General features: G+C 43.4%; 1 protein-coding gene across 4 annotated transcripts in view; it reads left to right on the top strand.

The window, feature by feature from the left end:
• The window catches only part of CIITA (class II major histocompatibility complex transactivator), a 64,153-nt gene extending 48,571 nt beyond the window's left edge, over positions 1–15,582 (top strand). For all 4 annotated transcript variants that reach the window (XM_050966402.1, XM_050966403.1, XM_050966404.1 and 1 more), the window contains 7 exons: positions 770–850; positions 4,284–4,376; positions 5,064–5,147; positions 6,795–6,878; positions 7,932–8,015; positions 11,096–11,191; positions 12,727–15,582. In XM_050966402.1, coding sequence (XP_050822359.1) covers positions 770–850; positions 4,284–4,376; positions 5,064–5,147; positions 6,795–6,878; positions 7,932–8,015; positions 11,096–11,171 — 502 coding nt within the window. In that variant the 3' untranslated portion in view covers positions 11,172–11,191; positions 12,727–15,582. The remainder of the gene's footprint in view (positions 1–769; positions 851–4,283; positions 4,377–5,063; positions 5,148–6,794; positions 6,879–7,931; positions 8,016–11,095; positions 11,192–12,726) is intronic.
• The last annotated feature ends 476 nt before the right edge of the window (positions 15,583–16,058 follow it).

Below are 16,058 nucleotides of genomic sequence, written 5' to 3'. Positions count from 1 at the left end.
TGGAGAACATGTGACCCCTCCCTCCACTTCCTGCTGCCTACATACAATTTAAAGTTAAGTCTTGCAGCTTTCCCTTTGCTTGCCCCCACCTCTGAATTCTCAGTATTTTCTCTCCCCATTTCCTCTCCTTTTCTTTCCCCAAACTTGTCTGTATTCTGGGTCCAAATCCAAATCTCTTTACTCAGGCTGAATTCCCACTGAAATCAATGAGTTTGGTATGAACAAGGACTGATTAAAAACCAAGAGTCAATTCTGTTGTTAAGCTGGTGTAAATCTGGAGTAAGAACATTTAAAGTCAATGGATTTACTCAGTTTACACTGGTGTAATATGAACTGGAATGTGACCCATTGATTGAAATGGAAGTTGCATGCAGCCCGTGGTAGAATTTTCTTTTAAAAAGAGAGGAGACAAAAATAACTTTGTTCAGGTTTAAAATACTTTAAATGAGAGAAATCTGAAATAGCAGGAAATACACAATAAGATGAGATCAGATATGAATGAGAAGAGAGATGCAAAGAAAAATGAGGGAGAGGAAAAGGTGTGCAACACTTCTCATGTGTGAACCGCTGCTATATTTGATTTAATGTCGTAGGGCCATATTGTGCATTACCTCTAAAGCAGAGTTAATGAGGCAGTAAAGAGTTTTGCTTAAATATGAATGGCATAATCTTGTCTGTGTTATGGAAAAATGAATGCTGGTAACAAAACCAAAACCACATGTTATGCTGTTTGTGTACTGTGAAATGACCATAGTGTTTTTCCTTGCAGACTGGGTCCAGCGTGTGGCCTTCAGGGATTCTTAAAGCTTGTTGAAATTCTTGCAGCATTTCCATCTCTCCAGCACTTAGAGTGAGTGATATTTTTTCTCCAACTGTCCATGGATAGTGGTGGGTGGAACTTAACCATAAACAGCCTCCAGGCAAACACTGTGGGGTTCTTTTTCTGCTCTAAAATAGGTAACCTTACAAACTGAGGTATGGTTTGTTTGGCTAGAGTGGCAGCCTGGACATCAAGGCTTCTCAGTTCTCCTACTGGCACTGCCAAACAGATCCACTGTGTCTTTGGACAGATCCCATAATCTATCTGACCCTCAGTGTTCCTCTCTGCAAAGTGGATATAATCTACCTATCTTGTTGGGTGGTTGTGAGGTGCCATTAGTTACCATGCATACACAGGGTGACCATGTGTTCTGATAAAATCGGGACCGTCCTGATATTTAGATGTTTGTTTCGCAACCCAACTGATCTTTGGTTGGTTTGCAATTTATCCCGATATTTCGTTCCGCTGGCAGCACTAAGCTGTTTTTTTTTAATTTTTTTTTTTTTTTGCTCCACAGCATTCGGCTTGTGTCACCCTCCCCACCCCCCATGTGTCCCGATATTATCTCCCGCTCATCTGATCACCCTTGGTTGAAAATGCTATATAAATTGTAAATTAATAGGAATTTGTGTGTATTGAATGATTACCAGAGCCAAATAAATTATTATCAAAGAAACATAGACACACCCAGTATCACCACCATTTTTAGCGTATCTGAAAAACAGCAAAATATTATCTTAAAATTTAAAAATAACAACAGACTACACTGCCTAAGTGACTATATACTGAGTTCCAAACAGAGCCAGGAACCCTTTCATTCTAACTAGAGCAGTGCAGAGGATGAAATTCCATTCAGTGAAGGATTTTGAGATTTCAGAATTTGGCTTTGTTACCAATCATAATGAAAACTAAGAATTTCAAAGTTCTCTGAAAGAAAATGCAGAAAAAAAATAGTTTGGGTCAATTGAAACATTTCATTTTGACAAAATCCAGATGTCTAAATTTAGACTTTTGTGCAGTATATTATGTTGTGTTATAATTCAATTAAAAGTAAAACTATTTGAAACAGTCATTTTAAAATGAAAAATTGAAAGGTTTAATTCCAAAAATGTTAAAACAGGATATTTTGACATTCTTAGAAATTTTTTTGGTTTTCTTCCAAAACAAAATTCTTGAAAAATCAACCCGATTTCATGAAGTGTTTAGATTGCAAAAGAACTGCATGTTCTGCCCAGCTCTAGTTCTAATCCCAGCTCTGACGCTGACTTTCTATGTTGGCTTGAGGAAAATCACTCTGAGCCTGAGCCTGTAAACACTGTTTGTGGGAATGATCATTAATCACACACAGTTCCAATTAAATCAGTGAGGTTGCACCACTGTAGCGAAGAGCGTGGCTGATCACTGCAATGACTATTGGAAATACTGTAGTTCTAGCCATTTGGCAGCGGAAGCAGGACTGGAGCTTCAGGTTGGCAGGGTGTTTTTTGTTTTGTTTTGTGGCCACAGCTAACTTTGCTGTTGAATCTCTGCCTTGTAGAGGAGCCCTGACAAAACGTCCTCTTGTTTTTCATTGTTGGTACCAAGAGCCTCTTAAGATGCTTTCAGATTGATGGCTGTGATCTCCATAATTTCTTTTAGTTTTAAGCTCTGCTTGGGGGAGGATCATGACTGCTTTAGCACTAACGGAGCAATTAACATGCTTTGTGGTGAAGCCACTGGTAATGCTTTTCTTTTCCTTTTCTGAAAGAGAGGATCTATGTATGGATATATACTGTTAGCTGTTTCTTAATTATACTATGACAACACACTTTTGCCATGTGTTTTTACCCATTCCTTTATTTTTGAAAAAAAAAAAAGCCAAAAAAATAGCTGTTTATAACTGAACCTTCAATACTTCCCTCTCACACTGAGGTCAAGCCAACTATCTCCAGATATTTAAGTTCCTTTGAACAGGAAACAAAATAGCATAGAGACAAAGGGCAATATTCTACCATAGATTATCACTCTGAACTGTCCACTGCTTTTTATGGGGCATTCCACGAGATGATGGATGGCAACATAATAGCCCACAGGATCCTGCCTTACTGGCTCAGCTTATTATCCCATTATGATCCAGATCCTACTTTATCAGTGGCCATTCTCTGATGTTTCAGGAAAGGCAAGCATAATTCAAATTATGCTCCATGGCTCCCAGTGTTGTCTATAAGACTAGCAGGGCAGTATGGCCTCAAATCCAGACTCCTAAAATTAGGCTGGCCATATTTTCCCAAAGGGAAAATGGGACACCCCACAGAGTCAGCCCAAGGCCCCCATCTCCTCCCTGCATATGGGGTGGTCTGAGCCCCCCTGCCATCTACCTGCATGGGGCCAGCCTGAAGCTTCCCTCCACTCATGGGATCAGTCTGAGCCCTCCCTGAACTTCCCACCCACATGAGGCCAGCCCAAAATCCCCCCATCCCCTGGCACATGGGGCCAGCCTAAGCCTACCCTGCCACCCACCCTCATAGGGCCAGCCCAAGACCCCCCCACCCCTAGCATGTGGGGCCAGCCTGAGCCTACCCTGCCACCCACCTGCATGGGGCCAGCCCAAGGCCTCCTTCTCTGCCACTGGTGCATGGGGCCAACCCAATACTCCCTGCCACTCGCCTATGCGGGGCCAGTCAGGCCAGAGCTGCTGTTGAGCTCTCCCTCCTGCATGGGGCTGGCCTAGCATTGCCACATGCCTCCCCCCCTCTGAGTTCCTACACATCCTGCTAGGGGTCGCACTGCACTTTTTTGGCAAATTTTGCATTTGTCCTGTTCGCCAAAAAAAGTCAGGACGGTCAGGACAGGACTTAAAAAAGGGACTGTTCTGGCCAAAACCCCCACCTAAAATCCCTTCCACCAGAAGGAAGTGCAGTGAGAAGATGTTCAGTTTTTCTCCTCCCTAATCCAGGAGAGGAAGCAGTGAAGATGATTGTTATAGCATCATTTTTTTTTCTGTACATGTAGGGAGGAAATTCAGTTGGGACACAACTGTTTCATAACTGTTTTAACAATGTTCCTTTTGTAATGTAAGTGGGGCATTAAGTGCTACCATTTGCATATCAAAGGAAGTGGGTCATGTAGTTCTATTCTTCTTTAAAATCTTCTTAGGCTCTGAGATTGGAAAGCAACGAGAGCTGCTTATTAGAAGAGCTCGAATATGAAAGATTGATCTTACCCAGGGCTTAAATTCTTAGAGTATTTCCCGTAGCACCCCTCCACCCCCAACATGCTATAAAAATTCCAGAGGGTTTGAAAATATTTACCAGGCCTCTTCTCCAGACAGCTCTGGCTGAATTTAAGCTCTGCACTTACCTGATTGACTGGGTCCATTATAAAGAAGCAGCCAATCAAATTTATGAGCAGATATCTTAAATGGTCAATGGACAGGAAATAGTTAAAAGGAAACCTAGTAATGTCTTGCTTTGTGGTCCTGCAGCTTGGATGCTCTGAGTGAAAATGAAATAGGAGATGAAGGAACAAAAAGTCTCTGTGAAGTATTATCTGAGCTGACATCACTGGAAACGTTGAAGTAAGTTGCAAGGTTAACAATGCCAACTTCTGGGAGCCAGGAAAGAGAAATAGGCTAATCCTATGGCACTCAGAGTTGGGATTGTCATTTGAGGCTTCCTAATTTCATTTCAAGGCAAGCAGTTAATTCTTCTCATGTTTGCCTTGTTCATCGTACATCAATTCTTTTACAAGAACTACAGAGAAATATATCAAATGCACAGTAAATATTAAGAGAAATTTCTTAATGTCTGATCCTGCCATTGCTCCAGATGTGAAATACCCATTGAAGGCAGTGGTGACTTTGAGTGTGGATGGATGGCAGGGTCTGACCTAATTAGCAAAATATATATTTTGTTCATTTAGATACATTAGACATTGAAAATCACCAAGAGGAGATTTCAGGTTTTTGTTTTTCAGATAGGGTTAAATCCTCTATCTGGTTTATCAGCTTTCAAAAAAAATATTGGTTACGGTCCTCAGAACTGCTCCACATTGACCCAGTCTTCTCTCAGATAATCTTGAAGGACATCATCATCTTAAATGATTCTGGGATGGGAAAATGTCAGAGTATTGGTGGCTATAGGGTTAGATTCTCATGTTGCATCTCAGTGTCAAATTTTTAGAGCAACATGGGAAAAAATTACCCAACATCGTGATAACCTGGTGTAATTAAACTCTATTAACAAGAACATCTTATTTATAATAGCTTATCACAGAACAAGATAACGGATTTGGGTGCAGAACAACTAGCTACTGCTCTTCCTTCGTTATCCTCATTAAAGACACTTAGGTGAGAGTTTCTATTCTATTCTATTCTATTGCTTTGTATAAAGTGTCTCTGTGCCTTAGTTCAGAAGATAATGACTATACTTGGGATGAATAACGCCCACATACTGTAATAAATTCACTATGGGCTTGGAGCTTCAGGCCTTATTCATATGGTTAGTCCCACTGAAAGTGGTGGGATTGCTCCTTTGAGCAAGGGGTCCAGGATTGAGGCCTCTATCTTGATAGTTCCTAAACACCAGCAGCACCAGATCTTATTTATTTGGGAGAAGATAAATGTAAAATTTAATCTGATATGGAGATACAAGTCCATAACTTAGCAATATGTACCAAGAGGTACATTGCTTTTAAACCATACACAGAACTCCTCACTGATCAATAGTTCTGCACATGGAACTGCTATTCAAGGCCTCAATTGTGTGACAAGCTTTGCAGGGGTCTACTCAGCAGAATCAAGGTCTAGAGAACTAAACTACACCCAACAGGCTGGGACTTGACTCAGGGTATATGGTTCATCTAGTCCAGTATCCTGCCTGACATGGGCCAGAATTAAATGCTTCAGAGCAGGGGCAGGCAAAGTTTTTGGTCTGTGGGCCGCATCGGGTTTTGGAAATTGTATGGAGGGCCGGGTAGGAGAGGGGGTCAAAGCCCCTATCGCCTGCCCCGGGACTCCTGCCCCATGCAAACCCCCTGTTCCCTGACGGCCCCCTGGGACCCCTGCCCCATCCACCCCCCGTCATTGTCCCCTGACTGCACCAGGAACCCCTGCCCCAACTGTTCCCCGCCACCCCATCCAACCCCTCCTCTCATTCCTGACTCTCCCCCCCGCCCCGGGATCCCTGCCCCCATTCAACCCCCCTGTTCCCTGCCCTCTGACCACCCAGACCCCTATCTACACCCCTGCCCCTTGCCCAGTCCCCGAAGTCCCCTGCCCTCTATCCAACTCCCCCTGCTCCCTGCCCCCTTACCGCACTGCCTGGAGCACCGGTGGCTGGTGGTGCTACAGCCGTGCTGCCCAGCTGGAGCCAGCCACTTTGTTGCCACCATGCAGCACAGAGCACTGGGACAGGCATGGCTTAGAAGCTCGCAGCCCTGCAGCCCAGAGCATTGAGCCGGTGGCGGAGCGAGCTGAGGCTGCGGGGGAGGAGGAACAGCAGGGAAGGAGCTGGGGGCTAACCTCCACGGCTGGGATCTCAGGGGCCAGGCAGGGAGGGTCGGGCGACCCGCGGGCCATAGTTCGCCCACCTCTGCTTCAGAGGAAGGCACAATAAACCTTACAGTTTGATTATGGAATAATTTGCTTCTAAGGGAAGCTTCTTCCTAACCCTTGTGCCCTGAAGCATAAATATTTAGCCTCTGCAGGTTTTTAAATCGTATCTAATATAGCTAATGATGTTCTCATTATCTGTTTAAATGTCTAATCCTATTTTTGATTTATGTTTGTAAACTGAATAAGGGGACTATCTGGCTCTCAATAGGACTGTAATTTGATATTTAAAATGTCTTGAAACCATAATCTACAGAATGGTTGCAAATTAATAAGAATTAATCATACCCTAATACGTACCAGCCATGTCTGGAATTTTCTTTAACTTACTAGTGAGCATTTTGCTTTATTTAATGGTGATCCTGCTGTCTGTATTTTCTACAGTTTGTACAATAACTACATTTGTGATGCTGGAGCGGAAAATATAGCAAAAATACTTCCTGCAATGGCATCTTTGAGGGTGCTACAGTAAGTATCAAATCTTCAGAGAGGATAAAGGGGAAAAAAGCTTGCTTGGATACTATTAAAATCTGATCTTGCAGATTAATATTTTATTGCTGTTACCATCAGCTGAGGAGTTTCAAATGCTTGGAAACTGGGAATTTGCACCCCTGTGTTTGTGGAAACGGAGAGAAGAGGGGAAGGAGAGAATTGAGGGGGAATAACTGGGGAAAGCTTTGTGGTGGCAGGTTGGGATAGGAAGAGGAAACCCAGGGGACAATGAATAGGACATAAGCTTGGTTACAAGATGGAGTCTAATAAAGCATTAGTATTTATGGTTAAGCCTGAAAGACAATTCTGCACCCCCTTTCAGAACATACAGTTCTTACCCACTACAAACAGTGAAAGCCACAGGATTTTGAGAAGGCCAGTGAGATTCTTAAGGGCACTACAGCTTATCTGATTCATTGAGAGAGCAGGAAAGCCATATACCTTCCCCAGTTTCCTTGGACAGGAGAAATGTGTATGTGCTGGGTCCAGATGTAGTTACCAACAATTAGAAAGATTTAAGGGACCGTTGCAGATATAACTGTATGTCCAGGAGCCACTAAACCACACAGAATCTGAAGGGATTTGAGGTGACTTCATAGCACTTCGGATGTTTTATAATTAACCATGTAGCATGTCACAATTAATCCTGCCAGTACTAGATTCCTAAAATCAGGAGGAAAGGAACCTAGTGGGTCGGAGGTGGGGGTGGGACTTTCCAGGCATTACAAGCCAACTTTGGATGGGAGAACAGAGTAGAAGATTGAGTTTGGGATGGGAGAAAAGTGGTAGAAGAAGGTGGAACATTAGGAGGATGGAGAACTTGTGTGGACTGACAGGGTGATGGCTCAGGAGACTGTCTGTCTTAATCAAGTACCAGATGGCAACCTGGGTTTTCCTTTGAGGACTAATTGTTGTTGTTTGTTTTTTAATTAATCCTCATATCTCCTTTTATCTCAAGGATGATGTTTGATTACTGTGATGGTTAGTGTGTCCTAGACTAACAGCCACCAAATGTGTTTTTGCCTTCAGTGTTCAGTATAACAAGATAACTGATGCCGGAGCCCAGAAGCTGACTGATAGCCTCCGAAAATGCCCCCACATCAAGAGTGTGGCGTAAGTCTCTGGACTGTGTCGTTGTAGCTTAGATCTATAAACTGGGTTGGGACTTGCTCTGATGCTGGTCAATGGATTCGCCAGATTTGCAACAGGAACCAAAAATATCACTAAAAGTAGCAACTGACTTGACAGAAATGTCTGTCACTGCGCTCTCTTGGTTCTAACCCCTTCTGTGACAACAAGGGCTAGCCTGTGCCATTTACACAGCCTGCATAGAGCTTCCCACCATGCAGGTTTCTCCCAACAATGTACCTGACCTGCTCTGTGGGTTGGGATGGGGGAGATGTGACCCCACCTCCTGCCTAACGGGGCCATTCTGCATTCTAGGGTTCTTCCAGACCAAAGGGACACAAGAAAAGGCAGATGTTCCACAGTCACAGCCTGACCTCAAGTGTCTGTACATGGGAACGTACCTCAAAAGGCCAACAACGAGCATAAGCGCTATAATCGGAGAGGCTAAATACCATTGTTTGATTTGACAGCATAGTTCAAGTAAAACATTTTGATAGTGATGATTTCAAATGAAGGGTAACAGGCTGTCGAGGGGAAGTGTGTGAGGACAGTAAACCTTTACTCTTCCATTTGGGAACTGCATGCCACTGATGTTAGAAAGTAAAGGTTTACTGTCCTCAGACGCTTCCCCTCAACAGCCTGTTACACTTCATATAAAATCATCGCTATTAAAATGTTTTATTTGAACTCTGCTGTCAAGTCAGACAATGGCATTTAGCTTCATTTTCCTTCATGTGGCACTGACTGGATTTACATTTCTATACTCGCTTCCAGAGCTTAAATACCAGACTTAAAAAACATTGCAAACAGCATTTAGTTCACAGGCCCAAGAAAACTGTGCTAATGCCAGTCTGACACAGGCTTCATCTAGGACAGAGGTGGGCAAACTATGGCCTGCAGGCCACATCTAGCCCGCGGAACCCTCCTGCCTATCCCCTGAGCTCTTGGCCCAGGAGGCTAGCCACCAGCCCCTCCCCTGCTGTCCCCCCTCCCCTGAAGCCTCAACCTGCCCTGCTGCCTGCGCAGTGCTCTGGGCAGCGGGCTGTGAGCTTCTGGGGCAGCGCAGCTGCAGGTCCTGGCCTGACCCGATGCTCTGTGCTGCACAGTGGTGATGGCATGGCTGGCTCCAGCCAGGCAGTGCGGCTGTAGCTCTGCCAGCCACTGGCGCTCCAGGCAGCGTGGTAAGGGAGCATGGACCGGGGGGTGGATAGAGGGCAGGGGAATTCTGGGTGGTGGTCAGGGGTGAGGGTGTGGATAGGGGTCAGGGGGACCAGGGGGTTGAATAGGGGCATGGGTCCCAGGGGGAGGGTAGTCAGGAATGAGAGGAGGGGTTGGATGGGTCGGCGGGGGGCAATCAGAGGCAGGGGTTCGGGGGACAATCAGGGAAAAGGGGTGGTTGGATGGGGCAGAGGTCCTGGGGGGGGCATCAGAAATGAGAGGAGGGGTTGGATGGGGTGGCGAGGGGCAGTCGGGTGGGCGTTCCAGAGGTGGTCAGGGGACAGGGAACAGGGGCAGTTGGATGGGGCAGGAATTCCTGGGGGGGGAGGGCGGGCGGACAGGGGGTGGGGGTCAAGCCACAACCCTCTCCCCTAACCGACCCTCCATACAATTTCCAAAACCTGATGTGGCCCTCAGGCCAAAAAGTGTGCCCACCGCAATCTAGGAGCTGCCAACAAAACAAAGCAATGAAACTTTTTTAAAAAGTGCGATGTCTGATGCTGAAATGCCTAGTCAAAGCCTGCGTTTTAAAAGGCACTGCCAAGGGTTATTGGGCGATGGCATTAACTTACCTGGGCAGCTATGCTGGAGAGTGGCTCTTACATCAGGGATTGTAGCTACATAACTAACTTTAAACTGACCTTTGCTACAGCACTAACAAATGGACTTACTGGAACTGGAATCTTAAACAAATCTGCCCTTATAATAGCTAGAGAAGGGCTATTAACCAGGATCCAAACACTCCTGTCTGGGGAAATGCATGTCTGAAACTGAACTTTGTGACTCAGGTCCATTGCTGATAACAGCATTCAAGCGAAGGTTTGTTCACACTAAAAATACATGCTCTCTGATGTAAGAGCTACAGTATAGGACAACTCTCATGACAGTTAATTATAAGACCTGCTAGCCTTGTCACTGCCCTTTCTATGATGGGTTTCTAGTGTCCTCCTCCCTGTGTCCTATCTCCGCTCAGGATCCCCACAGGCTCACCAGAACAGGGAGAAATAAACTCCTCTGGACTAGTGCTATTGGATGTAATGTGGATTTATAAAATTCTTTCTTGGGATGAAATCAGTGGGATTCTATAGGAATTGTGCTAAAATCCTGTACAAATATAGAAAGCACTTTCTGCTAAACCATTCAGTAGAATTCTATAGCAGGGATGTAGTTGTCTGGTCAATTCTATAAACAGGACACTCCAAACAAACAATTGAAAAGTTACCTTTTTCAGATGTACTCTAGTCTTTTCCTTTCACCTGCTTCTGTGCTTTTGTGGCATTCTGTATGCTCCTTCTCACTGACTGCTGCCCCCCACCTCTCCCCTAACAATAGGGGGGCTGTTAACTAAGGGACAGAATTAGAGAGTAACCCGGTTGCAGCTTGCCCATTGCATTGTATTCTAGCTGACTTTGCATATGTTAATACTTCACATCACATCCCTTTTTGTGGCATGTGAGGCTGCCAGTTCTGAAAGGCAGACAGATGGACAACCCCTTTCAATCACTGGCCAGTGCTCTGGGGGAGTGGAGCTGTCAGTTCTGACAAACACTGAGGGTCAGGGTTTTTGGTGGGAACTCAGCACTGCTCCCAAAGGGGTGAACGTAACTCATTTTATGACCTGAGCCACAGAGGACTCTCTGATTGAATGGTTTTCCCTTCCTCTCTTTCTTCCTCTGAAAAGAATATAGGTCTGTGGTCCTTAGAATAAAAGGAGTGGGACGAAATGTAACAACTTTTTAAATAAAAGAACAATGAAAGGCAGCTGTTGCAAAGAAATAGTGATGGAAGTTTGCAAGTTAAAAATTCTGCTAATCTTTTGTTTTCCTTTTCAATTCACTGTCTCTTAGGATGTGGAATCCTACTATTCCCTATGGTGTTCTGGAGCACCTTCAACAGCTAGATTCTAGAATCAGTTTGCTGTAGAATCAGCTGATCCTGTGAAGGTAGCTGAACTATTTTATTTTTTTAACCCTGTAATCTGGACACTCTGTCTGAGGAGTTGGTTATTAAGAGGCTCATACGGTTGGGATAGGGACATTGGTGGAGCAGGGTTGCAACAATTAGTGCCCTGAGAGGCAAGAGTCCTTTTTGGTGAGGGTGGGAAAAAACAATGTTTTAAGTGAGTCCTCTTGGTTTTCATGGAGTCCTACAGATATGGGGAAAGGGATCAGCTTTGTTGCCAAGATCCTTGTTCTCCCCAGTGAACCGAAGAGAAACCCTGCTGTGGGGAAAAAAAACAAAGAACAAATTATAGGAAAGCCAGTAAGTGGCTGGTAGTCACTATGGAACATACAAACTTTGAGAGAAGAGTCTGTCAACATGTAAAGATTTGAGCTATTTCCTGTTAATGCCTTGGAAAAAACTTGTCTGCATTTTAAATCGGCACTCACATGATTGCCAAACCCCTCCTCCTTGTTGCTGTCTGGTTAGAGATTCTGGAAGATCTTCTGAACACCATGCAACAGATGCACTATACTGCTGCTCTGATCCACCCAGAGGTTTTCACCAAGCCACATGCTCCCAGGATGGCTCCAGAAACACAATGAGCATTCCCAAAATTCTTACACAGGCAAAGTTGCTTCTTAGGCAAAGTCATCACTGATTCCTCCCATTTGGTTTATGGTGAGAATTTCAGGATTAAGTCCACTGTGTAGTTTGTATTCTTTCAAGATGTTGCCTTACAAAGTGGGAGCTTTGCCACCGCTTGACAACCTAAATTTTCCAGTTCTACAAACATGTTTAGAAAAAATGTTCACAGTATTTTCCACTGTTTCCTTTCGTGCTTGGATAAAAAGCAAAACATCTAGAGTGGGAATGCACAGTGGTTTGGAAAGTGACGGGGGGAGTGATTTGACAAGAGACAACTTGATCATATCTAGTCAGTCCCTTTTTCCCTTCTCAATCCAGTTTGTGGCTGGGAGACAATGTGGATTCAGGCTGTAAATCTTGATCCTAGGTGGTTTCTATGAAAGTATCCAGTGGGCATCTCTGATATTGTATGAAATAGTAGTAGCACAGTTAACACTTTACTCAACATCATGCTGCAGGAAGCATATATGCTCTTAGCCAAGCATGGTATATTCAGCATCTTCCACTCATCCTCTTGAGTTCCCAGACCTGCTCAGAGCGCAAAAGCTTTATGCATTCTGGTCATTGAATGGCCCTCTTTGTTCTCCATTGCATGCTATTATTAGACATTGTGTCTTTTAGTTTTTCCAGAGACTGTACATCAAGACTCTGAAGTATAAGCAGTTTGCAGACTCTGAATCCACAGTTTGTTTGCCCAGTTTCCTGGCAATAAATTTGCAGGCCATCTTAGAACCTGATTCTGATCTCGCATACACTGGATTAAATCAGAATTACAACCCTACTGATGTCAGTGTCACTAACACCAGTTACTTTTGATTTCATGGAGATGAGCATTGGTGATGAAGCTGAAGGGCACAGAACTAATATTGTGCTTTCATCATTTTCACAGGTAATGTTAAGAAGAGGTGAAATTATTACTGAATTTTCCCATCTTGTTTGCTGCTTTATGAATGAGGAAAAAATGTAGCAACTACACTGGCTTTCCTGAGAGCTACAGAATGGAAAGTTACGTTGGAGCTTCTGAGGACAGTTGAAAACAGCAGAGATCCACATGCTCATACTGTATTTAAGCAGGTCCATTCAAATGCTATTCAAATGGACTGATTCTGCTCCCCTTGAACAAGCCATTAAGACTTATGTAGGATGAAGCTTCACAGGTGTAAAGAAGACTACGCTACAGAGGTCACCATTAAAAATAATCAGAGGTTGCTTCCGTAATATAAAACTGTATAATAATCACCACGCTTCCCACACAGTCTGATGGAATTAAGTCTATGGGAACAGTGGCCTATAGCTGTGGATAAGGTGATTCTTTTTTGTGATGCCCACTGTATCTGAAACTGCAGCTGGCACGGTGAAATTGAACAATCAAAGGCCGGTGTTGGAGTTTTCACATGCAAATCTCCATTGTAAGCACTAGGGTTTAGAACATTAGCAAGATTGCTCAGCCTAAAGATGGGAGCATACTGATGTAGGGGCATGAAAATCCCAGCATATTTACCCAGTCCTATGAATTTACAGGTGGCACTTTGTCAGCATTTTTGTCAAATGTTGCACTAATCACATCTGCAGTGATAATGTTGCTTTCTTATGGTGTTTCACCCAAATCTGTTATTCACTTATTGTTGATGTGGAGCCCTTTAAATAAGATGACAAAGGAAAAAATTACCGGGAAAGGTTAAATTAAAGGTAGAAAATGTGAATGATTTTTAACAAAAGAGCTTCACAGAAATCCACAGACATTTAAAAGGGTTCAATCTGCTGCACAGAAATTCTGAAAAATGACTGTGGAAATATGCAATCAGATTTTTAACTGGTCTTAAATGAGATTTGAAAACTGACATATCTGAATGAATGGAAAGTTTGTTTGAACTGACTGTGGGGAAGTCATAGAAAAACCTGAGGGCCCAAATCATTAACAAGAAATACATGTCAAATTGCATACAATGCTTCTGTGAAGCAAAAGATTTGAAATTGGAAGTTTTGATTTTGAAAATGAATATTTATTCTCTCTCCTATTCATGTTCAGGAACTGGATTCAGGGTTCTGCGATCTCTCACTTACCTTTCCCAACAAGATGTTGAAACAGACTGTTCAACAATCACAACTTCAACATGAAATCACAACTTCACATTGTTTCATAGACTATATTTACAGAGTCTCAAAGATCAAGGCATGCTAGACAAGCCAATTTCAGTATATCAGCACATTTAGCTGCTTGTCTCTGTATATAATGATTCAAATTCTGATCCTACTGAATTGAGTGGCGATATGTTGATTTCCCGTTTATTTCAGATTGCCCATATGATATTGGAGGAGTTTTATGGTTTTCTAGAGACAAGTGTCAGGACAAGCATAATGATTTCCTGTGCAAAGGACTGGGAATGGGAAAAATGAGATTAAATGGGAGAAGCTGGAGATGACTTTATATACTCCAAAAATTGTAAGGCTAGATTCTTGCACCTCATTCTAGTGTTGCAAAGTAGCTCAAAGCTAGCTCAACCAGCTGCTGAAAACAAGCTCAATCAGCTACTTGAAAATTTCCCCTTGGTAGGAGGAAACCCAGAATAGCATAGAGACTCCACCATCTCCCTTAGATGTAGGGACCAAAGTACAGCTGCATTCCAGCTATTCCTGGCTGCTGGAACAGCCCCTGGAGGTCCAAGGTAGCCAGGTGTAGGCTACTCTAATTTAATCTGATGACCAGTCCTTTGCAGACCCCAAATTCTAGGACAGGTCTCGGTGGCTGTACATAGTTACTCATCTGTGCTAATGTTTCTCATTGGAATAGCTTTCCCACACTGTCAAACATTGGTTGGCTGATTCCAGCCATGTGCAAAACACTTGAGGCAATGCATCTTCCTGTTGAACTTGAAAGGTTAGTGAGACGGTCATCTGCTCAGGAGCAGCCACAGAAACCTGGTCTCTGCTGACTTCTGAAACGGACTCATATGTTCTCATTCCTTTGTCTAAAGGCAACCTACCTTGAGATGAGCCTTCAAGTTCTTTCCAGCAACTTATGCCTTTCTGCTGACATTTCTCTGTTTCCAGAATCTCTTCAGAGGGGATGAAGAGAGGACCAAATAAAGAAAAGGGGTAATGGAGGATTGAACCAGCTTTAAAAAGGGGATGGAGGGTGGGAGAAGACCAGCTAAATGGAGGTAACAGTGAGAGGGAGACAGGGATGGGGGCAGATGGAATCCAGGTGATCATGTTTGTAGTTGGAAAAGGAGCCATTTTCCTCATTTTGTGCCAGGCTTTTTAACACCTGACAGGACAGGGGAAAAACTCTATGAAAAAAAACAACAACCTATCCCTGCTGCCCTTCCCCATTTCATCTTCATGAATGGTTTTATAGTCTTGGGCCAACTCCTGCATGTAAAATTCCCACCAATATCCACAGACGTTCTGCAGTGCACATTGGTGGCAGCCCTATAAATTGTCTTTTCTTAACAAAGTTGTGGCACGGGACAATGGATACTATTTTAGGGCAATATTTTGCAGCCCCTCCTCACAGCAAGTTATGGAAAGATCTTACTAAACAGTCAGTGAGATAACTGAATGTTATGGAGCTTTTACACTGGATTGTATAAGACGTTTCTTAGCTGCACTGGTATGTTCCTTTAATGAGTCTGAGTCATGTAAAGATAATGTATAGTTTGTATAAACTCAGATGCAATTTCTTTGTGTATTTTGTTTGTGAACTTTTTTAAATTTAATAAAATTGCACATTCTTTTTACAGTAGCTATTTCATTTGCAAAATAGTTTTGATGTTCTGTTTAAAAGTTACTCAGTTCTCTGTTGGTTCCCAGTTGCAATATCAGGCTCAGGACTTCTATCGCCTCAGCCAATGGAAAGCTGAGCAATGCCTGAAGTCCTTTAAAGATCTAGGCCTAAATCCACTGTAGGGAACAATCATGAACTGACAAAAGGATGGACAAGATAAGCTAATAGATATTCTCCTTGCTTTATCATCAATGAAACACTGACCCAGAGACTGCATCTCAAAGTGGTGTCAGGATTATCTGCCAAGAATGAGGTCAAGATCTACAGCCCCCTCTTTAGTGTTCCATGAAAATACACTTCTTAGATTTATTGCCAGAGGGCTTTTAGTGACTGCCGGAACCTCTTTGTGGTAAGTAGGAGGTACATAAGCAGCAGATACATCATTCTCAAACCTGAACAAAGACTGAACTGCTTCAATACTTCCTGTGTTTAGA

This window comes from Gopherus flavomarginatus, chromosome 9, assembly GCF_025201925.1.
Source record: "Gopherus flavomarginatus isolate rGopFla2 chromosome 9, rGopFla2.mat.asm, whole genome shotgun sequence".
Lineage (NCBI taxonomy): Eukaryota > Metazoa > Chordata > Testudines > Testudinidae > Gopherus > Gopherus flavomarginatus.
Note: the sequence above shows the minus strand (reverse complement) of the source record. Positions and strands in the feature narration are given on the sequence as shown.